Here is a 23,424-nt window from a genome sequence, read left to right as displayed (position 1 = left end):
CCCGGCAACCACATGCCTGGCAACCCGAGTTCGTTCTGGGACAGCGAGTCCTCTTTGCAGTGTGCTCCCTAGACCGCCTCCCTCGCGGGCCTGAGAAGATGCCCCCTACCCGCACCCCTACCAATGTACTCTGTTGGCTCCGCCAAGTCTCCCTGGGTCTCCAGCCTAGGTGTTCATATCTATGGAGTTCACAAAGGGTGCGGAAGCGGCTCTCGGTGATCCAGTGTGGACCACTAGGATGCCCAGAGCTCCTCCATCCTTGGAGCTCCGGAAGGGGCTCCGTGGTGGGCCTCACGTGATGTGTGGTTTCCCAGCCCCGTCGTTTTCGTGTTCCTCCTTCATGTCTTCATTACCCTCTCCTCTTTCACATTCTTCAGAAAGAGTGAGCTGTGTTTGATGATTTGCACCTGTTAAGTTCATCTTCAGAGGCTGAGGCAGGAGGATTGCTAGTTTTGAGGATCGCCTGGGCAACTTGGTGAGACACTTCCAGGAGCAGAGGCGGGGGCAGGGGGAGGGGAAGGAGGGTGTGCATGTTATAGTTTGAGTCTAGAATGTCCCTCACAGGCTCCTGTTTTGAGCCTTGCTCCTCGGGTGGGTATGACTTTTTAGACAAAGAATCCTGTAGGAGACGGTCCCTGGCTGGAGTGAGTGGGTTGCTACGGGCCACCCTTGGAAAGTTATGCCTCGGCCCCTGGTTCTGGCCCCACTCTGTTTTCTGATCGCTGAGATGAACGGGGCTGCTCTTCCATGCCTCTCCACTGAGCTAGATTGAAACTGCTATCTAAAATAGAGCCTGGCTCTGTTAGGTCGTTTTAGTCCATTATTTTATTAGGGTGATGTGGAAGTAGGTAATGAAGTGTGTGGTTTAGATTTGTCTCAAGTGCCACCGTTCATTCTGCACAGGAGTCTTCAGGGGTGGGTTTCCCTCCAGCCACCAAAGCCCTGAAGTCTGCACAAGATTTGCTTTACACAAACCGCCTACCCTCCATGAGGCTTTTCCACTTGTAGGCAAATCCGGGTCCTATCAAGTAGCCTGTCCATATTAACCATCACGACACGGTCTCTTCTTCCATATCAGCCTGGGAGAAGTGTCACCTGTACAACTGGACTCTGTAAATGGCAGCTGATGAAGACCACAGACACTAATGAACTCACAGGATGCCCCTGCAACCAGAAAACTCCAAAGATACCCTCTAACAGAAGCCAAACGAGTCTGGGAGGTGGGGAGCCACATGCTTGAAGAGGGGTGTGTGCCGCACATGCATCAGAACTGAAACCTGGTGTGGCAGAGAAGCCAAAGGTGGGTGAGTGGTTGCCAAGTCAGTGGAGAAAACGCCATCCAGTTATATCTATAGTTTACCAAGCCTCCTGGGGAGACATGTGCTGCACTAAGGAAAACATTCAGTAAAGTCTTGTTTTTGTTTTTTCAAGACAGAGTTTCTCTGTGTAACAGTCCTGGTTGTCCTGAAATTTGCTCTGTAGACCAAGCTGTCCTGAGATCCACCTGCCGCTTCCTCCCGAGTGCTAGTATTAAAGGCGTGTGCCACCACTGCCCAGCCAATAAAGTTTTTAAAAGGTGGCCTGTAGCTCTGATGCGACATCCACCAGGAAGACTTTCCAATGACCCCAGCTCTACAAGGTGACACACTCACTTCCTCCCCATTAACGGCATCCCAGTTGGCCCAGCTCACGGACACATCCCCCTCCTGAGCTGCTCTGGATCACTAAGCCCTGTTTTTTTCTGCATGAACTCTGACTCATGTATCGGGGGCAGCTTTTGGAAAGGTCAGCTGCTGGAGAAAAGGTATGCTCACTAGGACTGCCGTCTTCTTACAGACAGGGACACTGAGGTTTGGTGACGGTCCCTAGGGCTGCTTTGTAGGATTTTCCCTCGACGTGCACAGGGCTGCAAAGGGTTCCATAAAATTCACCCTTTACAGCAAAACGCAACCAAGGGACCCTCAGGAAGGGGGACTGCTAAGTACCACTGAGCCTTACCCATGAAGATGAATCTGTGTCATTTTAAAGGGACGTTAAACTTGGTCTTTAAAATTTTTAGATATTTGCTCGCATTCAACATATGCGTTTCCCAAGAATTTTCTAACCTGGTGTCATTAAATATATGTGGGAAAGGCGAGCAGAAATTGGGGAGGGAGAAGAAAATAAGCACACGGAAAAATAGGGACAAAAACAAGGAATAGTTAGACGGGGAAGGCTCTTGGATGTTTGTAGGTTACTCTCCTGAGGGATTCCGAGGGGGTATCTTTGTTAGCGAGCGGAGAAAGTTTAGCACTTCTCTCCTTAAACCTTCAAACCCGTTTATTACATTTATTTATTTATTTATCATCGATGTGGAGAGGGCACATGGTCTCTCTCTCTGTGTGTGTGTGTGTGTGTGTGAGAGAGAGAGAGAGAGAGAGAGAGAGAGAGAGAGAGAGAGAGAGAGAGAGAGAGAGAGAGCGCACATGTGCTTCCGCTCACATCTGGAAGCCAGAAGTCCAGCTGATCCTCTCCTACCAACCATAGAGGTCCCAGGGATCAAACTCAGGCCATCAGGTTGGGCAGCAAAGAACCCTCACCTGCTGAGCCATTCGGCCAGCCCAAAGCCTGTAGACTCCTTTGGACAGGCCACTGAGCTTCCAAGCCCTGTTCATATTCACTGGACATCTGACTATTACAGGATACCCTGTGAAGTTTTCAGGTATGAGGATCTCCCTGGGGTCCGCAGGGGAGGTGTGAGGACAGGCAGAAACCCCGTGGCAGTGAGAGATAACCCGGATCAGTAGCCACACAAAGGGGGTCCCAAAGCCCATCTGAGTGCAGGTGCAGAGTTAGCCCTGAGAATGGACCTGTGCTAAGCCAGGGCAGGAGGCAGGGACAAGATGGGGGACATCCCACCAAGAGTGAGCAACATGAGCAAGGGTGTGCAGACTCCAGGGTCAGGGGATCGAGTCCTCCTGGGCTCCTTTCCCTACAAGCCCTTCCTGGAAGAGGGGGTGGACAGTCTTCTGATGTCCCTTGGATTCCTCTACAGATGTCCTTCCTGTCACCTCTAGCAGCTGATTAGGGGAAGCAAGGTAGCTCTCCGATCACTGGAAACCCCCCATTCACTGCATCACCTCCCCCAGTTCGTGGTCCCCAGCCAGGGATGGGGAGGTTGGGGTGTTGTAGAATATTATTTTAAGGTGTGTTACTTTTGCTGATGTTGTGTTTGTTTAACTCTGTGAAGCTGTGTTCCTGTGCCTGTCTAACACACCTGATGGTCTAATAAAGAGCTGAAGGGCCAATAGCAAGGCAGGAGAAAGGATAGGCGGGGCTGGCAGGCACAGAGAATATATAGGAGAAATCTGGGAGGAATGAGAGCTAGCAGCCAGAGAAGGAGAGGGACTCCAGGGGCCAGCCACTCGGCTACACCCAGCAATGGAGTAAGAGTAAGATTTACAGAAGTAAGAGAATGGGAAAAGCCCAGAGGCAAAAGGTAGATAGGATCATTTTACTTAAGAAAAGTTAACTAGAAACTAAGCCAAGCTAAGGCTGGGCATTCATAAGTAAGAATTTGTCTCCATGTGATTTATCTGGGAGCTGGGTGGCAGCCCCCCCCCCAAGAGAAAAAAACTACATCGGTGTCCTGAGTCTTACACACTGCCCTACACAGAAGCAGCCCTGTGGCCTCCCAGAAGGGTCTCTCTGGTGATGATTTCCATTTCAGGACCAGCTGCCTGAAATTCAAACCCATGATCCCAGCACAGAGCACCAGAACCTAGCATGCCAGGGGCACAAACATAGCGTCCCAGGGGCATGGCCAGGTGGTCACTACATTGCTACTTCTAATGTTTGTATTTCAGAGGGACCAGCCCTTGGGTGTATCCTCTAAGCTGCCTTATAGAAGCTACTTTCTACACTCTAGGCAAGTGTGTGGTGTGTCCAGACTCTAGGTGAGTGAAGTGTGTGTGTGTGTGTGTGTGTGTTATGTATGCATCCATGTAGGTATATGCATGTGTTTATGCATGGAAGCCTGAGGTCAACCTCCACTGTCTTCTTTAGTCACTATTTAAAGACAGGTCTCTTTCCTGAACCTGGCGCTTATCCATTCAGATAAGGCTGGGGTGGTCATTCAACTCCAGGAATTCTGTCTCCACCCTTCCCTCACCCTAGAGCTGGGTTAGAAGCCCATGCCGCTACACCCATCTTTAACACAGATGCTAGAATCCAAACTCAGGTCCTTAAGCTTTTGTGGCAGATTCTCTACCCACTGAGGCATCTCCATTGTCCCTGAGTGAGGCTTTCTAAGTGACACAGCACGATCCATCCAGAGCGGCTGGGCCTGGCCTGCCCATGTTCCCCAAGCCCTCTGAGCATCCACAACCCTTGTGATAAGCAAGAGAGAACAGGGAGTCATCGTGGATAACGCCCCCCCCCAAGACACCAGCGCTCCAATCCAAACTCAGATCATGAACTTCCTGATCCCCAGCAGAAGAGGTGCCCTGACCCCACACCCACCCCATCCTCACGCCTTCTGCGGTCTGTTGGCTCTTAGTGGCCTAGAGGGTCCATCCTCCAAGTGGCAGGAGCTTCCATTCAAGGAGCTGAGAGAAGACACCTGAAGCTGGACAGAGCTTTATCTAGGGGCTGGTGCTGCTGAATAATGAATTCAGCGTACATTCCCGACGCTGGGTGAACACCACACACACACACACACACACACACACACACACACACACACACACTCTCTACACACATGCTGGGCTGACGGAGGGGCGGGGCTGGCAGGGCTGCAAGGCTCTGCTGAGCTGAAGGAGCAGCTCGCTTTGGTTGCCTTGGTCTCTGTGGGCAGCATCAGGAGGCGGCAGCAGCCAGAGAAGCAGGTGGTGTGTGAGCCGCACTCAACCAGCCAGCTCCTTCCTGCCGCTCTGCCTGGCGCTGCCCAGGCTCTCCCCACCAGCATGGCCCTGATCGTCCACCTCAAGACCGTCTCGGAGCTGCGAGGCAGAAGTGACCGGATCGCCAAAGTGACTTTCCGAGGTAAGGAAGCCCCTGTGTCTCAGGGGGACCCCAGTTCTGTAAACTGACCCAGCCTGCATTCTGTGAGTTGGGAGAAACGGGAGAGGGCTGGGAGGAGGGATGGCAAAGTTCTAGCAGGCACCGTGGCTATAGGCTTTTTAAGAGTGGCCACATGCCCCTGGCCTGACTAGCCTTGAGGTTTCCTACAATTCCCCCAGGCTAAAACACCAGTGTCCTGGGTGATGGCGTTGGCCTTTCTCAGACCTTTGGTGTTCCTAGATAGGGACAGGACTCCAGCCTCTCCTCTGCGGACTCCTCCTGGCCTCCTTCAGCTCTAGAAATATGTCGCTGAGCACGAGGCTGGTCCTGGTCTAAAGAGCTACATCTGGTGGCTCATGGGAAGCAGTTTGCAGACAGATGTGACAAGTGTGTGATGCAGACAGGTGGGGGGCGTGAGTACCGTAACTGAGGCTGGGAGCTAGCGGTTGGGGAAGGCTTCCAGGAGGAGGCACTGCTCAACTGCTGGCTGAGGGGCGAGCAGAAGGAGCGAGCGAGCGAGCGAAGGGAATGAGGTAAAGGGGACAGTGTGCCCCGAGGCCAGGAGCAGAGCTGGAGGTGAGAGTGAGAGTGAGAGTGAGAGTGAGAGTGAGAGTGAGAGTGAGAGTGAGAGTGAGAGTGAGAGAGAGAGAGAGAGAGAGAGAGAGAGAGAGAGAGCTGCATGAGCCAAGGAGCGGAAACCGGGCTTCATCCAGGGTGTCTGGCAGCACCCTGAAGAGCCAAGTAGAGAAAGACAGGGCCAGGCTTATCTCTGTGCCCACTCACCTCTGCAAAATACAGCTCAACCTGCCTAGCCACAGTAAAACCCTCTGGCTTTGCTCAGGGGTGTCTCAGCAGCCTTTGGCCAAAGCCAACGTCCTCTCCAGTGTGGCGTCTTCTCCCCAGAGGAGTCCCAGGGGGGCTCAGGGTGCACACTGCCTCCACAGGTCTGCCAGGAAGGAGATAGGAGGTGTGGGGAGTCACTTGACATTCCAGTAGGAGCCTCCGGGCACCGTCACCCACACAGGCCATGGGCTTTCTTTCCATCTGCAGGCTGCTGTTGATAGAGCTGGGCCCAGGCGGAAGTCCCAGCTATGTCTACTGGGGGTAGAGAGGCAGGCAGAAGGGACCGGAGAGTGGGCTGGGCCACCTACTGCGTTTCAGGCCACCCTCGTGGTTGTCTTCTCTGCAGCAACCTAGTTCTCCGCGTGCCACCTGCCGGCTCACACTGGCTTTAGAAAAGCAAGTACATCTTTTAGTCTATGGGACCTGGCCTGCGCTCCACACACACAGCCCTGCGCCTGGCTTCTTAGCCCTAGGTTGCTTGGTGGCCACTGTTGTGACAGGCCGGTCTTCCTCCCGGAAAAAGAAACCAGGGTCTAGAGAGCCTTTCAGGGAATTAGTGGAGGGGTAGGGGCAGTGGCCCAAATTGTCAGGCCCTCATCCTGTCCTCCTCAATCTTGTCATCTTTTATCTCTTCCAGGACCCACAAGGAGTGGGCATCCTGTCCATCAGAGACATTTGGGGGGGAGGGGAGGGACAATGTTGGGGAGTTGAACCCAGGGCCTCCCGCATGCTAGATAAGCTTCTCTACTGCTGAACCACACACGCCCCGCCCCCACCCTCCACTCTTTTCTAGCCTTGAACTCAACTCTACAGCCCAGGCAGGCCTTGAACAAACACTTTCCTGCCTAGGCCTCCCCCGTGGCTAAGATTACAGGCTTGCCCCCACCAGGCCAGGTTTCCACCTCTTCCTTTTGAGCTTCAAGGCCAAACCCCCAGGGATGAGGCTGGCTGTAGCCCACGCCTCCTCATTTGCAGGTAGTCAGAGGTAGAGCCTGTGGAGCAAGAGGTGAGGGGTGGGCCGTAGGCGTACGGAAGCATACAGTCAGACAGCCCAGCTATGGGCACCCCAAAACGCCAGCCGACACTGCCGTTTCTGAGGAAATTGACCAGCACATCCTCTCCTGACACCTAAAACCAACGTCCAAGCCACACTGTGTAGGGGAGCAATGAGAAAATGGAGTAGCTTCAGGGCCTGGCTTATTGGCAGGCCCTCCCCGCCCCAACCTCCGCAAACCTCTCAAAGCAGGTGGCAGAAGGGTATGGAGCTGGCATGAGGGCCTAAGGGTGAAGGAGAGAAAGGCCCTGCCCTGAGGAGGGGCAAGGGCGCAGGGGGGCATGGACTCCACCCTGCCTCACCTGCCATGGCTGGCCCGGGCCGCCCAGCGAATAGGATGGGGCAGCCCCGTTTGCACTGAGAAGTCTCCAGCCTGCAGGAGCCGTCTGCAGCACAGGTCAGCCGGAGGATGCTTGTCGACTTCCGGTTTCTCTGCTCTTACTTCCGCTTGAGTCATCATCAGAGCCACTAAACACGGGGTGGGAGCCGTCTGTCTGTCTGTCTGTCTACCTTTCTGCCTTGTGCTCGGCCCCTGCGGTCCCCCAGCTGCCAAGATCCTAGTGGTGGGCGCCACCTCTACACTCCTCCCTGGAGCCTTCTTGCCAAAACACAAGGTCGAGAATTTTCCACACTCGCGCATATTCACCTGGACTACTTGCTAATACGGAGGTTCTCTGTAGCAAGGCTTCCCATAGGGAAGGGTTCATCTTTCCACCCCTCCCCACCCCCCCAACTTCTGTCCTACTACATCGAATGTTCGGCGGGTTCCTAAGATGCCTGACATCGCGTACTTCTTTGTCGTAGAATGACCCCGTCTTCCGCCTCACAAATGTCCATCTTCATGCATACTTCAAGGCCCAGCTCATGTGCCACCTCCTCCAGGAAGTCCTTCTCCTTCCCTTCCACACCCGATACACCCTCCTGTAGCCCAGGCTGGCCTTGAACTCACTATGTAGCTGAGCCATGACAGGCTTACAAAGACGCAGCACTACGTACCACCGTTTTCACTGTTGAATGGGTTTAAACTCTCCCACAGTGGCCCTGTCAGCCCCCGGCAGCTAGCCTTTTCCATCCACCAAATGTCAGGGTGGTCCAGCCTAGAAACCATGTCATTCATTGTCTCAGCAGTCAAGGAGCACTTCCTGTAAGGGGAGGCAAGGTTGACTGGGAGAAGCAGCTCCTAGCTGGGTCTTGAATTGTATTTCGAAGTGGAGATCCAGGAGAGCCGAGGATGGGCTGTAGGAGGCAAAGCCATTCTAGATGAGGGGCTCTCTGCACCAGAGGCAGCAGAGTGGACTCCCAGCCAGAAAAACAGCTAGTCCTTTGGCTAGAAGCAGGGGGTGGGGGTGGGGGCGGTGGTGACTGTGATCTGAGGACAAGACTGCCCCTAGACTTTTTTTCTGGAAACTTCTCTGCCATTCCCAATGCAGGAAGCAGACTATCCAGAGCCCCCATCTTCAGTATTGCCCTGGATGCCTAGGCCATTCTGACACCTCTGCTCTTGGATGGGGCAGGTGTTCCTCTTTCTGTGGGCAGCAGACAGAGGGGCTCCCCAAGAATAGCAGCTGCAGCCTGTGGCAGGTATGGGCACAGCTCTGTGCTTTGATATGGACACAAGGAATGCGCCCCCAGCACCCTCCCACGCCCCCAGCACAAAGTCTCCTTCCCTGACCCAGGGGGACTCCTTCTTGCCAGGGTAGTGAGAGTTCCTCTCCCTCCTCTTCCTCCCCCTGAGCAAGCCCAAGCAAACACAGCCCCGGCAGGGGGCAGATAGCGCACCCAGAACATTCCCTCAGCCTCCCTGCTTTGACAGGAGAAGGTATTTTCATGCTATGAAAATGACTGTAAAATTGTCTTCTGCTACAAAAGCACTCAGTGAAAGCTGCTTGAAATGTACAGAGGGAGAGCAAGCCGACTTGCAAATGGTCCCCCAGAGTGTGAAGGCTTGCTTATCATGTCCATCTTTACTGGCTTAAAAAAAAAAAAGCTTTCTCCCACCTATACCCATTCCTGGGTCAGGAAAAAAAAAAAGTATTAATCAAAAGCTTCAAATACAAAGAGGGAGAATAATCCCAGACAGTTTCAACACCCTCAGCTCATGGCCAATCTTGTAATTCTTTTATGCTAATCATGTTGAAAAACACATGTATTATTTCATCTAGAAATATTCAAGTCATAGCTATAAGAGAGGAAGGTTAAAAAAAAAAAACCACACATTTTATGGTTCCTTAAAAATGGACAATTCTCTGATATTGCCAAGTACTCGGTCCGTGTCAATTTCCTTTGTCTCCATGTTGTAAATTGTTTTCCAGCTCACTAAAAGCTTCATTTTAATGTGTCTTGTAAATCAAGTAATTAATCATTCATTCACTCATTCTTTCATTCATCCACAAACGGTCTTTGAGAACCCACGCACGTGCCAAGCGCTGCTCTAGACCCTGGGAGGGCAGCAAGGGGGCCTTCGAGCGGAAGGGCAGTCCTGGCACCATCGCTGTGGGTGTGCAAAGGATGGCAGGAAGGGAGGCAGAGGGGCCAGAGCAGAGCCTGGCCAGGTAGGGCACTGGGAGCAGGAGATAGGCAGCCTGACAAGGTAGGGCAGAGGCAAGAGTTAGCACCAAACCATCTGCAGGCCATGAGAAGTTCCAAAGTGGGTGGGGTCTGGGAGGGATACACTGCTAGAGAGCTGTCCGTGAGGGGGGTCAGAGAATCTTGGCAGCAACCAGCCTACAGAATGGACTAGTATGGGCCTGGGATGGTGGCTCAGTGGTTAAGGAGTTTGCCACACAATTGTGAGAACAAGTTTGGTGTTCCAGAACCCATGTAAATACAAGGTGGGCACAGTGGCTTGCCCATAATTCCACCCTGGGACGGCAGAGACAGGGATCCCCAGAGGAAGCTAGACAAGGAGAGTTGCCATGTGGGCGAGCTCTGGGCTTGATGGAGAGCCCGTCTCAATGAGTAAGGTGGGCGAGTGGTACAGGATGAATCCTGACATCCACCTTGGGCCTTCACAAGCAAGCACACGTGTGTGCCCACACACATGCAAAATATACGTACACATGTGAAAATGGGAGAAAAAAAAAGATTGGTGCAATGTAGGGGTGTGGGGGTGAACCAGGGGTCTAGGAGCTTGGAATGTGGCCGAGAGTCTGGAAAACACCAAACAGTGGGTGCAGGAGGTCTTGGTAGCACCATGAAGCCTGAGCTCAGTTTGCTAAGTGGATGTGGAGAATGGGAAACTAAGATCTGGTTCAGGAAAGAACGTTCCATTTGGTTCCAAGACTGGAAAGAGGAAGCCAGGGCAGGGTACAGCTAGGGCTGTGGGATCCACCGGAAGGGAGGCCTGGCATTCAGAGGACAGTGATCTTGGGGTTAGGAAAAGATGCCTCTTGGTAGGGGGCAGATGTGGCTTGTGGACCCAGGGATTTGGATTTGAAGAAGCAGGATCAATAAGCTCAAATAAGTTTTCCTATTTGACTTCTCTGTCCTTGGCTCTCAGATGACCCAGGAATCCTGCTGCGGATTCCTGGGGAGGATGGGGAAATAACAGGAGGTAAAATGGTACTTGAAACAGATTGGCTGCTTTGGGTGGTCCTCCTGTTCTCCTGACTGGCGCTGTGGGCATCCATGTGGGCATCTCCAGAGCTGGAGCCTTGACCACTTCCAGAAACAGCTGGTCTGTCAGCAGCAGGGGTCACTGTGCAGCCTGAGTACAGGTAATGACCCCACCCCAAGAGACTGCAATGCCTCCCCAACCCTTTAACTGTCTTCAAGGTGCCCCTGTACTCCATTCATCAAAAAGATTCACCGCTCCCTATGACATAGAGAAAGATAGATGCCTTAGATTCATAAGGATGGTCCATTCTCAGACAACTCAACCTTGATCCAATGCCAAGTCACCCATCTCAGAAAGCAGCAACCATCACTATAGCAAGGAGGTGTGTCACATACTATACAAGAGAAGATAGCCATATTGCCCTCAGGAACATGCAGTGCTCACAGGGATCTGTGTTTCACAGTTCCAGAAAAGTCTAAGAATATCCTGTGATACTCTCAACCCATTAACTACTTTCTGCCTGACAGATCCCAGGGGCTTTCTATTTTAGAAGTTTTCTTAGTTTTCATTCGTTTGCTTTTTAAAACAAAATTTAATTTTTTTTTTTTTTGTTTTTTTCGAGACAGGGTTTCTCTGTGTAGCTTTGCGCCTTTCCTGGAGCTCACTTGGTAGCCCAGGCTGGCCTCGAACTCACAGAGATCCGCCTGGCTCTGCCTCCCGAGTGCTGGGATTAAAGGCGTGCGCCACCAACGCCCGGCCAAAATTTAATTTTTTTGGTGTGTGTGCGTTTGTGTATGGGTATTTTGTTTGTGTGTAAGTCTGTGTACCACGTGTGTACATAGTACCCACTGAGGCCAAAAGAGGGTTTCAGATCTCATAGAACTCGATGATTGTAAGCTACCATGTGAGTGTTGAACTCAGGTCCTCTGGAAGAGCAGCAGCTAGTGATCTTAACCACTGAGCCATCTCTCCAGCCCCCCTTTTTTTATGTGAAAGTTGAGAATAAAATCAGCCTTGTGCTTGTAACAATATTTCTGCTCCACTTGAGAATATAAAAGCAGCCATTCTCCCATCATGCCTCATTGTATTCCCAGCTCGGGCACAGAAGGAGTTCTCTGCCCAGCTTGTAGATCGCTGGGGTCACAAACTCCTCCATCCATCTCTGGATTGGGAGAACCCAGCACCCAGCATCTGCTAACCCTATGTCCCAGGCTCCAAGGCAACACTTCCTCCTCCTCGTTTGCCTCCATGAAAAGTGGGAATCGGTGATGTCAGCACCTGGGAGAAAGATTGAGCCAAGTTAGAGAAATCGGGGTCAATAAGTTCAAATACAGCTTAAGATCCCCGTGCTATCCCTGCCTCTCAGATGAACCCTGAGTCTCTTAGTGTTGTCAGGGTGAGGAAGGAGAAACAAATGGGTGATAAAATGATACTTGAGTAAGAATGAGCAGTAAGAATTAGTGGCTGAGGGGGCCTTTGCTTAGCTGAGAGCTGGAGACGCAGGGAGTCTCCAGTCTCTCAGGCCTGTCTCTGTGAACAGCCAGTTTCCAGAGAGGACACTATTTAAGGAGATTGAGGAGTATGCTTGGGTGGGGTGGGGTGGGGGGTTATTTTGAGTTGAATTTCTTTGTCATACTGTGCCATCACCTATCCATAAAAAAGCGAAGAGCTCTCTGTAGAAGAAACAATGGGTGGTTTCCAGAGAAAATTACCAACAAGCAGACAAAATCATTACAGAGATGGAAGGTCTGACATACAGAACCCTCGGCCAACGTCCCGCTAACAGGGTTTTCTGAGGTATTAAGCCTCAAAACTGAAGACCGCACATTTGTCTGAAGTATGTCTGGCATGTTCGTTACGACAGGCCGTATGCTGAGGGACTCAGGGGTCACTACATTTCACAAGACTGACTTCTGGGTCTGTAAGCTTGGCAGCCTGAGTTTGGTCCACCGAACCCTCAACACAGAGGTAGAAGGAGAGAACCGACTCCTTAATGTTGTCCTCTGACTTCCACATGTGTGCCGTGGCATGTGTAAACACACACACACACACACACACACACACACACACACACACACACACACACCATACATTCACACTTAGTAGGGGGGAAATGAGAAAGACTGGCATCCTGCATACTCACAGGGAATTCTAACTTTTTGACAGTGGGATATTGTCATCTACAAATGTGTCGGGCTGTATTCATAACTACAGTGGAACACAGACGGCCCATGGGCCTCAGGTTGGACACAGCCAAAGTATGTTCTTTGGCCATAATGAAATTAATTATAAAATCAATAGCAATAGGATATCTTTTAAAGCCCCAGATATTTGAGAATTAAATAGTAGCCTTCTGTCTGTGGTCATAAAAGAGCACAAATTAGCAATTAGGAAACAAGGATGGGTGGGGCTATCACTCAGTGGTGGAGCATCTGCCTAGCATGCACGAAGCTCCGGTTTGATCCTTGCCTCCTCTCCACAAGTTCTAATTTTGCAGAGGTAGAGAAGGGGCTGGAGAAGTGACTCAGCGAAGGATACCCAAGTGTGAGGGCTAGAGTTCAAATCCCCAGCGTTCACAGAAAAGCCAGGCAGTCATGGATACCACCTGTGATCTCAACGCTCAGGAAGTAGAAACAGGGAATCCCCATGGAAAGTCAGCAGGGTAGCTGAATGGGATCAGCAAGCTCAGGTTTAGGAATAGAGCCTAAATCCTTGAAGTAGAAAGCAACTGAGGAAGCCACCAATCCTCCGGTGTGTGTGTGTGTGTGTGTGTGTGTGTGTGTGTGTGTGTGTGTGTGTCCCCATAATGGCTCCCATAAGTACAAACATAAAACCCCTTAAAATATTAGCCAACAGAACAGTAATATAGAAGGATAGTGCATCATGACAAATGAGTTTTATCCTAGGAAAGCAAAGTCCTCTTTAAAATTACAAGATTAAAGCATTTCACCATGTAAGTGGAATAAATGAGAAAAGTTGCCACGGTTCTACCCACCGTCACATAAAGTCATCTGACAAAAATTCTAATACCCACTCACAATGAGAATTCTCAGCAAAGCAAGAATAGAGAAAGTTCTTCAATCAGATAAAGAACCACCCCCAAAACTATCCAGCTAACACCACACTTACTCCACAAACCCTGAACATGAAGGTCACGGGCAAGGCAAAGTGGTCTTCCATCACCACTCTGTTCCTTACAAAGTGGTGCTCTAGCCAATGCAATAAGACAAGAAAAACAAAACTTCTGTAGGTTAGGAAAGATGTGAAATTGCCTTGTTTCACAGGAAACTTTACTAGCATGTGTGTGTGGAAAATTCCAAGGAACCTATGTGAAAACTACCACAATGAGTGGAAACTAGCAACTTTTCAAGGTATGGGATTGATACACACAAATGTTTCTATAGAAACAACCAGCTGAAATGAAGAAATTTAAAAGTTATTACATTTATAATTGCATAAAATGTAATGTAATGTAAGATATTCAGAAACAAGTTTAGTCAAAGACCTTGATGTGAAAAATGAAACAAGAGAAATGAAAGAACACCAAATACAGAGAAAAAATATGTCTGTGGGAGGAAAGTTCATACTGGTCAAGGCACCAGGGCCCCATAAATTGCTGTATAGAGTAAGCACAGTCCTAGCAGGAGCCACAACAGGTGTTTTGTAGACAGGCTGTTAAAATTGTGTGGCCATGCAGAGGATCTAGAGTAGCCAAAACCACCTTGAAAACAGAGAAGTTTGGGAATCTCACTATTTGAGTAAAAGCCTATAAAGTCACAGGAACTGAGTCTGTGGACCAGCCTGAGAATGAACAGTGGGGTAGAATATAGGGTCTGCAAGCGGGCAGACAATTAATTTGAAGTCAGGGTATCAGGTACCTCAAAGAGCTAGATCCCTATTCGGGTAAAAATAAACTTCAAGCTCCTACATCATTTCACCCACAAAGATGAACTGAAGATGGGTCACTAAAGCTAAATATTAAAAGGGGCTGGAAAGCTGGGTATGGTGGTGCACACCTTTAGTCCCAGCACTCGGGAGGCAGAGGCAGGAGGATCTCTGTGTGTTTGAGGCCCGCCTGGTCTACACAGCGAGTGAGACCCTGTTTCACAAAAGGGGATAGGGGAACTGAGGGATGGTTCAGAAGTTGAGTGCTGGATGTGTAAACATGGGGACCAGGGTTCAGATGCCCCCACCTGTGTGATAAGATGAATGTGGTCGCACAAGCACCTGTAAGGCCAGAACAGGGAGGAGCAGAGACAGGAAGACTGTCGGAACTTGCTGGCTGTCAATCTAGAGAAAAACAAAAAGATAGGAATTCTAGGTTCATTGAGAGACCCTGCTTCAAAGGAGTGACATGAAAAGTGATGGGGGGGGCATTGGAGGGACACACTACGCTCTTCTCTGGCCTCTGCACATGCTCACAAGTACGTGCATACACCCCCCCACACACACACTAAAGTTGAAAATAAAGCTAAACAACAAAAACTATAAACTTCTAGAAGAAATTTTAACTGTGTTTGTTCTATTTTGGATTACACAAAAATTTCTTAAAGGAAATTAAAAAAAAAAATCCACATTGTAAAATATAAACCTCCCCAAACTAATGAATTAGGTTTTCTTTCTTGTTTTTTCCTTTTCTTTTTTTCTTTTTTCTTTTTCCTTTGGTTTTACGAGACAGGGTTTCTCTGTGTAGCCCTGGCTGTCCTGGATTTCACTCTGTAGACCAGGCTGGCCTTGAACTCACAGAGATCCATCGGCCTCTGCCCCCACCCCCCAAGTTTAAAGGTGTGTGCCACCACCATGGGCATGAATTAGATTTTCTAATAATTAAAAATTCCTATTTATCACAAAATATATTTAAGAATACAGGAAGGCAAGGCACACACAAGATGAAAATATTCACATCGAGGCAAATCAACAGCAAAAAGACAAATGAGCAAACTTTCTAAAGCAATCAGACTTGAGCAGATGTCTCATAGAATAAAGCCCAAAACCATAAATGTGATCAGCATCATTAACGAGACGAGCATCAGAGTTACAAGAGATACAGCTTCACGGGCACTACAATAACTAGGAAAGTAAAAGTCTCACAGTCAGCAGATATTTATGGACTGCAAAACAGCTGCATTTGTTACATTGCTGATTGGTTTGTGAAATAGAGCCATCACTTTGGAAACTCCTTGGCTGTTTCTGATAAACTTACACAGATATCTGTCCACTGTGCCTGCAACCCTGCTCTTATGCATTTCCACAAGAAAAGCGAAATTGCATGCCCACACGAGGAGTTTTGTTTTTTTAAATTCACAGCAGATTTACTCATAACAACTGTTCCAGTTTGCCTTCTGTTGCTGTGATAAAACACTGACCGCCGGGCGGTGTGGTGCACACCTTTAATCCCAGCACTCGGGAGGCAGAGGCAGGCGGATCTCTGTGAGTTCGAGGCCAGCCTGGTCTACAGAGCGAGATCCAGGAAAGGCTCAAAGCTACCAGAGAAACCCTGTCTCGAAAAACACAAAACAAAACAAAAAACAACAAAAACACTGGCTGACAGCAGCAGGCGAAGGGAAGGGCTCCTTTGACTTACCCTCTGTAGTCCATCATTGAGGAAGTCAAGGCAGGAACCTGGAGGCAGGAACTGAAGCAGAGGCCATGGAGGATGCTGCTTCCTGGCTTGCTCTTCATGACTTGCTCTGCCTGCTTTCTTATACACACCAGGATCACCAACCCAGGGATGGCACCATCCACAGTGAGCTGGACTCTCCCGTAACAATTGTCCATCAAGAAAATGCTGTCCCACAGCCATTCCCTTGGGCAAATTTGATGGAGGCAATTCTTCAGTTGAGGATCCCTTTCCCCAGGTAACTTCAGTTGACAAAACAAAGACAGCTAGCACAATAACACAGTATCAGAAGCAACCTAAAAGTCTATGAGCAGAACAGCTGAACACATTGAGTTATAGCCATGCAACAGAATATTACAGTGAAAAGGAATAGCTAGACCCGCCATATGGATGAGATCTGTAAGTGAGGATTGGAAGTAGTGAGGGGGAAATGCATCTGTATCGAACATGCACTTTTCTCTGGTCAGGATTTCCTAAGTAAAACACTATTTACATTGGTAAGCATTTGCATGAGTGGGTATTCTATGTAGTCTAGCGATGGTTTGAAGTATATGGGAAGATGTGTGTGGATTAAATGCAAATGTTACAAGATTTTGTACAAGGGGCTCTAGGTTTAGACACCCACAGGTTTAGACTTCCATGGGGAGTTGGGTTCAGGCCCCTCAGACACTGAGAACAGCTATACTGCAATAATATGAATGAATCAGAAAGACGTGACTAAGAGAACCATTAACATTGACACACACACACACACACACACACACACACACACACACACAGCACCCTTGGGGGCTGCACTAGCTCAGTTGGTAAAGCACTTGCCCTGTAAGCACAAGAGCCTGGCTTTAATCCCTAGAGCCCACCAGGCATGTACTTAGAATTCCAGTGCTGGCGGGCAAAGACGGCCGGTCCTGGGGTTCCAGGACAGCCAGAGGAGCCTACTTGTCAAGTCCCAATGAATGGCATTTGAGGAACAAAGATGTCTTCTGACTTTTACATGCATGCATGCACCTGCACGCACATGAACATGTGCATACATGCACCTTCACATGAACATGTGCACACATGCACCTGCATGCACACACATGAACATGTACACAGGCACACACACACATATACACAAAAGTACCTTCTATAAGATACCATATAAATGATGTTTAAGATGTGTACCAAGCTTTTCCTTTTAGGCCTCCAACCAGCTCCCAAATCATACACAGAGACTTATTATTAGTTTTGAATGCTCAGCCTAGCTTAGGCACATTTCTGGCTAGCTCTTTTAACATAAATTAACTTGTTTCTCATCTACCTTTTGCCCTGGGGCTTATTACTTTTATTTCCTTCTGTTTATCTTTCACTGCTTCTCTGTGTCTAGCTGGCATCTTGCCCTGGGCATGGTCCTCCTCTCCTTCTCTCATTTTTCCTTTTCTTTTTGAGCCTAGATTTCTCCTCCAATTTATTCTCTCTGCCTGGCCAGCCCCACCCATTCTTTCTCTGCCTAGCTATTGGCCGTTCAGCTCTTCATTAGAGCAATCAGGTGCCTTAGGCAGGCCAGGTGGAACAGATGCAACACATCTTTACATAGTTAAACATATGCAGCATAAACAAAAGTCACACATCTTTACATCATTAACAAAGGCAGCAGAGCCAAATGTAACACACCTGCACACAGTTAGAGTCATATTCCACAGACGGCTCAGTGGTTAAGAGTGCTTGTTGCTCTTGCAGAGGACCTGGGTTTGGTCCCCAGCACCCACATGGTGGATCACACCCATCTCTAACTCCAGCTCCAGGGGATGTGGTATTATCCTTTGATCCCCAAGGGCATCAGGCATGCATGTGGCACACATACATGCAGGTCAAACACTCATCCATAATATGAAATAAAAATTAAAAGATTAAGATGGGATAAAAGCAATCTTTGATGATAGAAATTGGAGCAGCCATTAGGGGCTGACTGCGGCAGGTAGAAATTAACTGGGAAGGGGTCCGGGGAATATATTGAAGAACTGAAAATGTTCTGTATCTTGACTGTGTGGTAATTAAACAAGTATGTGCATTTATTAAGACTCATTAAAATATACCCTTAAGATCTGTAAATGTAAATTTTACCTAGTTAAAAAAAGAGTCATAATCACACTTAAAATACCTAAAACTTGAATAATATTACAGGTGAGTGAAAAATTGTTTCTAATTATATGCTGCTAAAATTACACTATAAATGTGATTCATAGTAGAGGAGACAATTTTTATATTTAGCCTATAACTTAAAGGCCTAAAGCAAAGGACCGTTCCACGGAATGGTGGCTGTATTATGCGTAGTAATAAAGTCTGTGCACATGTTGTTCTAAACACCCCCCTCTCCCCATTTCATGGATGAGGAGACTAAGGCAAAGAGAAGGAATTTGGTGGGGGAGCACGCACTAACAACCGGTAGGTAGAGCCTGGCCCAGGAGCCAAATCATCTACCAAACTCAGGACCAGAGAGACGGCTCAGCAGATGAAGGCCTTCTGCTGAAAGCCTGGAGATGTGAGATTGCTTCCCAGAACCCTAGGGGAGAGAACTCACTCCACAAAGGTGTCTTCTGACCTCCACATGTACTCACGGGGCTCACCCGCCCCCCACCTCCGCCATGCTTTCATACACAGTAATCATAAACAAAAACTTGGAACTGTCCACACAATGGCCCTGCGCTCATGGAGACTTGATTTTAGGCCCAGGCTTGCTTCAAAGCAACCTCTTGCTGACTGTCCCAAGGTCCTAAGACATCAACCTGGTCCAGCATGACTATTCCCAGGTTACGGGTGATGATTCGGAGACCCCATGGGTAGGACCACCAGCTCCAGGGCTCTAAGCCCTGAGGGGCAGCACCCACACCCACCCCTGCCAATGTCTGGCCTCTCCCTTGCACTCAGAGCAGTGGTACCTGCTTCCCGGTGCTTGTGGGGGGGTAGCTGGCCTTGCAAGGAAGCAGGCTGGCCTGAAGTGGAGAGATTGAGCATCAGGGCCTGCTCAGAGAACTCCTATGGGGTGGCCGAGGAAGCCCACAGCATCAGGGCACGGGAAGGGGTCTGGAGGAACTCGCTGGACCCTTCTCAGGGAATGCGCGGTGATTTGCTGGCTTTAAGTAAGGGCAAGGGAAGAATTAGGACAGGGCCGAGAGGCCAAGAGTGGTATGTTCTGTCTCGGCTCACGTGGAGCAAACAATGGCTACCCAACCTTTCTGCTTTCTGAGGACAGACCTCTCCTCTCTCCCATCAGCATCAGGATTCAGTGCGCCACACTCCCAGTTCCACCCGGACCCCTCCCTCAGCTCGGGCATTCTTTGAAAATTTGCATACATTCTCTCCCGGAATTCCCAGCTCAGTGCCCAGGACCTCTGGAGAATCTGGACTCTGTTATTCTTCTGGTGTCTGCGTTCATGCCTGGGTGACTCTCGCCTTGACCCGCTAGGCGAAGGCTCATTTCCTCCTCTTCTGTGCTCCCGCTTCAAGCCCAGCAGTCTAATTCTACCTTACATAAAAGCGTCTCCCAGGCTGACACGTCTCTCCCTGTAGCTCCTAATAAGCTCTTAAAGGCAGCATCCAGATGCTAATTATCTCCGTTCAACTTCCCTCTGTGAGGGCTGAATGGTAGGGCTGACACAGGCCTGGGAAGCCAAGACCCCTTGCTGCCTGTGGAAATGGAAGAACTTTGCGAAGCCGAGGCAGCCCCTCAGTGCCTGCCCCGTCTTCGCAAAGGTCTGTGTCTCTGGCAGGGCCAACTGGAAAAGAGAACTTAGTCTGTGCAGGGGGCGTCTTTTGCGCTGTGCAATCACGTCCCATGAGAAGCTAGGACGTGTCACCCTGCACATAATACACGCACACGGCTCACCTGCATATAGGAAGCGGGCTGCCGGGTGGGTGTTTTTAAATGGCAAATGACATAAAGGTTCTCATTCTATTAAGATCCTGAGCCCTCCGAGTCGTGATGGGACTATCAGATGGTGGGGTACCCACGACACTCTGAGCTCAGCTCTGCACTGACTGGCTGGGGAGGCGTTCATTTCAAACCGAACGGCTCAGCCCTCAGAGGGGAGGGTGCGGTTCAATTTTCCATCTAACCTCCTTCTCACCTGACCCCTCTCCACGCAAGGAAGAGGTGATTTTCTTTCCAGCTTTATTCTCCATCATCCCCGTGGCGAGAAAGGGGATTGGGTATTACGACTTTTAATGGTTTTGTCCGAGGCCATTTAAAAGGAAGCTGAAATGTCACTATCTAAGACGGGTGGTGGATGAAGTGGATTGTAAGTGGAAATGAGCTTCAGCAGGATGAGCTTCCCAGTCAGTCCTCAGTGATAAGCCGGAATGGTAAAGAGTCTCTGGCTCTCCCCAGAGAAGACAGGACTGCTCCTCAATCCTCCCCAAATGTGGCTCTTCCAAAGTGTGCCGGCGCGCTTTGTTTTCTTAATACATTGCCCTTTCCACTGTTTCTGCATGATCTGTTCAAGCAAATATTTATGTTTGTAGGAATATGTTACTTGTATACGGAAGGAGAGAGAGAGAGTTCAGCTCCCCCATTTAGACTGTTCTTCCCAGCTTCCTCTCCAGTGCCCAAGACATTGAGGTTTTTAGTTCATCTCCAGGTAGAGCTGAGCTGAGCTGAGTCTACGGTGACTAATTTCACTGTAGTTTGCATCCCCTCCCCAGGGCTGTGGGAAACAACAGAGGAGTGCTTTATGCGATTCAAACCCACCACCACCTTCCAGGACCCCCACCTGTCCTCCCACAGCTGAGTTCCCCAGCTTTTCATTCCTGGAGACCCCTGAGCCTAGCCATAGCCAAGGCTCATTAAGACCTTAAACGATGAAAAGGCCTTTGATTATTCAGAGCTGTGGGTCCTTGGGGAAGCCCAATGCACACCAGCGCTCACCTGATTCTCGAGTTATATTGTGTGTGTGGCCTGAGGGAAAAATTAACAGAGGCACAAAGCTCGGGTGTCATCGCTCACGCATCCCGCTCACATGTCCTCCGCCTCTGCTGGCTGCCTTCAAATGCATGGTGGAGCGTTTGCTTTCCCATTTTTCTCCTTTTGTTTTGTCCCTGGCTAGTGCTAAAGACTCTTTCCCATCTCATCTATTTCCCATCCATTTTCTATGTAGATGACTCCTCTGCTTTATAGCATCGTCGTCATTATCTCAGATGCAACCAGGCAACCATTTCTATGTGTACCTGCCACACACACACACACACACACACACACACACACACACACACACAGTTGCACACCCACTTACTTGTTTCTGTGAACCCAACATCGAATTCCTAGTTTCCTGGTCATGGGCCAGCTCTACCTCCTGTCATAAAAACGATTCAGGCCCCAGAAATCTCTTATTAAACAGAATTGAATGGCTGAGCTGGCCAGGCAGGGTGGCTCGCACCTGGAGGACAGCTGAGAGTTCAAAGCCAGGCTGGGCTACAAATGTGAGACTGTTTCAAAAACAACAGACGAGGCCACGGAGACCCAGAAAATCTGAGTCAGTTCCTAAAGGGAACAAGCCTGGCCAGGCCTCTATGCTCACCTGCATCATCCCTGACAGGGTCTTCAGATCTCCTGGGAGAAGAGCATGTTTGCCTAATACCAAATCACCTGGCCGCCCAGCCATGGCCACCAGTGACAACTCACACTAACCCCAGAAAGGACTGAGTTCAAGTTGGGAAAAGTCTTCCAAGAGATAGACCCCTGGTTTAAGTTGGTGAGGATTTAGACTTATTTCCCCTTTGATTACAAAAGTATGATCTGTAAGAAAAAAAATCATATATATACATAGTGAGGGATACACATCAGAGACAGAGTGTTTAGTATATATAAGGCCCTTGTTTGAGCTCTTGTACCACACACACACACACACACACACACACACACACACACACACACACACGCACGCACACACACACACACACACACACACACACACACACGTATGAAACCAAATGAGATGGCACAAGCCTAGCATCCCAGTACTTGGAAGACTAAGTCAAATCTTGAGAGTTAAAGACTAGCCTGGGCTACATATCAAAGACTGTCTCCAAGAAACAGACAAAATGAGCAAATAAAAAGACTAAACAGGGGTTGGGGACTTAGCTCAGTGGTAGAGCGCTTGCCTAGCAAGCGCAAGGCCCTGGGTTTGGTCCTCAGCTCTGGGGGAAAAAAAAGTAAGGAAGGAGAAGCTGGTTGTTTTTGGCCAGGTGGTGGTGGCACACGCCTTTAATCCCAGCACTCGGGAGGCAGAGGCAGGCAGATCTTTGTGAGTTTGAGGCCAGCCTGGTCTATAGAACGAGATCCAGGAAAAGTGCAAAGCTACACAGAGAAACCCTGTCTCATAAAACCAAAAAAAAAAAAAAAGACTAAACAATTTTTAAAAACATATATAATATACATAATGTGCAGTAAAAACGTTAAGCATGTACATGCTTGCAGTATGTACTCTTTGCTCCACAGAGATGTCCATTTAATGATTACAGACTTTCCATGTGGATGTAGAAATATGTGTATACAACTGGGGAGTTGTTTTGGCTGAAGAAAGAAGCTCCTATCATAATGCAACCTTTTTCTTTTTAGTATGGAATTGACAGAGCATAGTAAGTTAATTGTAAATAATAATTTTTTTATTTTTTTATTTTATTTATTTATTTATTTTTGGTTTTTTGAGACAGGGTTTCTCTGTGTAGCTTTGAGCCTTTCCTGGAATTCACTTGGTAACCCAGGCTGGCCTCGAACTCACAGAGATCCGCCTGCCTCTGCCTCCCAAGTGCTGGGATTAAAGGCGTGCGCCACCATCGCCCGGCAATAACTAATAATTTTTAACATCATCTACTTGGTTTCTTCCTGATAGAAATGACAGCCCTTCTCATGGGATCACATCCCATTCTCCAACAGTATACGCTCTCCCTTATCTGTATCATTTCTACATCTTATCCACACTTGTATCTTGGGCATGTTTTATATGACACTGACCGAAGTCTGTCCCAACCTTGTGGCTTCCGTTTTTCTGGTCCCCTGAGGGTGGGATCCTGTAGAAATTGTTCATCTTCTCATCTAGAACCGCCATGGCCCTGTACATCAAGAGTGAATGTTTCTCAAAGGGGTTTGAACTAGGGGGTGACTTCCCCCACCCCTGTTACCCTGCCCCCACTCTCTAATTTGATTCTTCCAGAAGCTTGGCCCAGACTGGAGAGGTCTGAAAAGGTGATTTCACCCTCTGCATCCAACAATCCCCAAGTGAGGTGTGTAGATGTCAGGGTCGGGTGTGGAGGGTGGTCTGAGACACGCAT

The 23,424-nt window shown here is 49.1% G+C and overlaps 1 protein-coding gene and 1 long non-coding RNA gene across 3 annotated transcripts in view; both read left to right on the top strand.

The window, feature by feature from the left end:
- Window positions 1-50: 50 nt before the first annotated feature.
- LOC121825160 (uncharacterized) lies at window positions 51-1,430 on the top strand. Its single transcript, XR_006067300.2, has 2 exons — window positions 51-475; window positions 1,079-1,430. It is a non-coding gene; the product is annotated as an uncharacterized LOC121825160 (long non-coding RNA).
- A 3,434-nt stretch (window positions 1,431-4,864) lies between these two features.
- The window catches only part of Otof (otoferlin), a 102,254-nt gene continuing 83,694 nt past the window's right edge, over window positions 4,865-23,424 (top strand). For both annotated transcript variants that reach the window (XM_076558788.1, XM_076558787.1), the window contains exon 1: window positions 4,865-5,022. In XM_076558788.1, coding sequence (XP_076414903.1) covers window positions 4,944-5,022 — 79 coding nt within the window. In that variant the 5' untranslated portion in view covers window positions 4,865-4,943. The remainder of the gene's footprint in view (window positions 5,023-23,424) is intronic.

The sequence above is a fragment of the Peromyscus maniculatus genome, chromosome 22 (genome assembly GCF_049852395.1).
Source record: "Peromyscus maniculatus bairdii isolate BWxNUB_F1_BW_parent chromosome 22, HU_Pman_BW_mat_3.1, whole genome shotgun sequence".
Classification (NCBI taxonomy): domain Eukaryota; kingdom Metazoa; phylum Chordata; class Mammalia; order Rodentia; family Cricetidae; genus Peromyscus; species Peromyscus maniculatus.
This window is presented reverse-complemented; position numbering and strand designations above follow the sequence as displayed.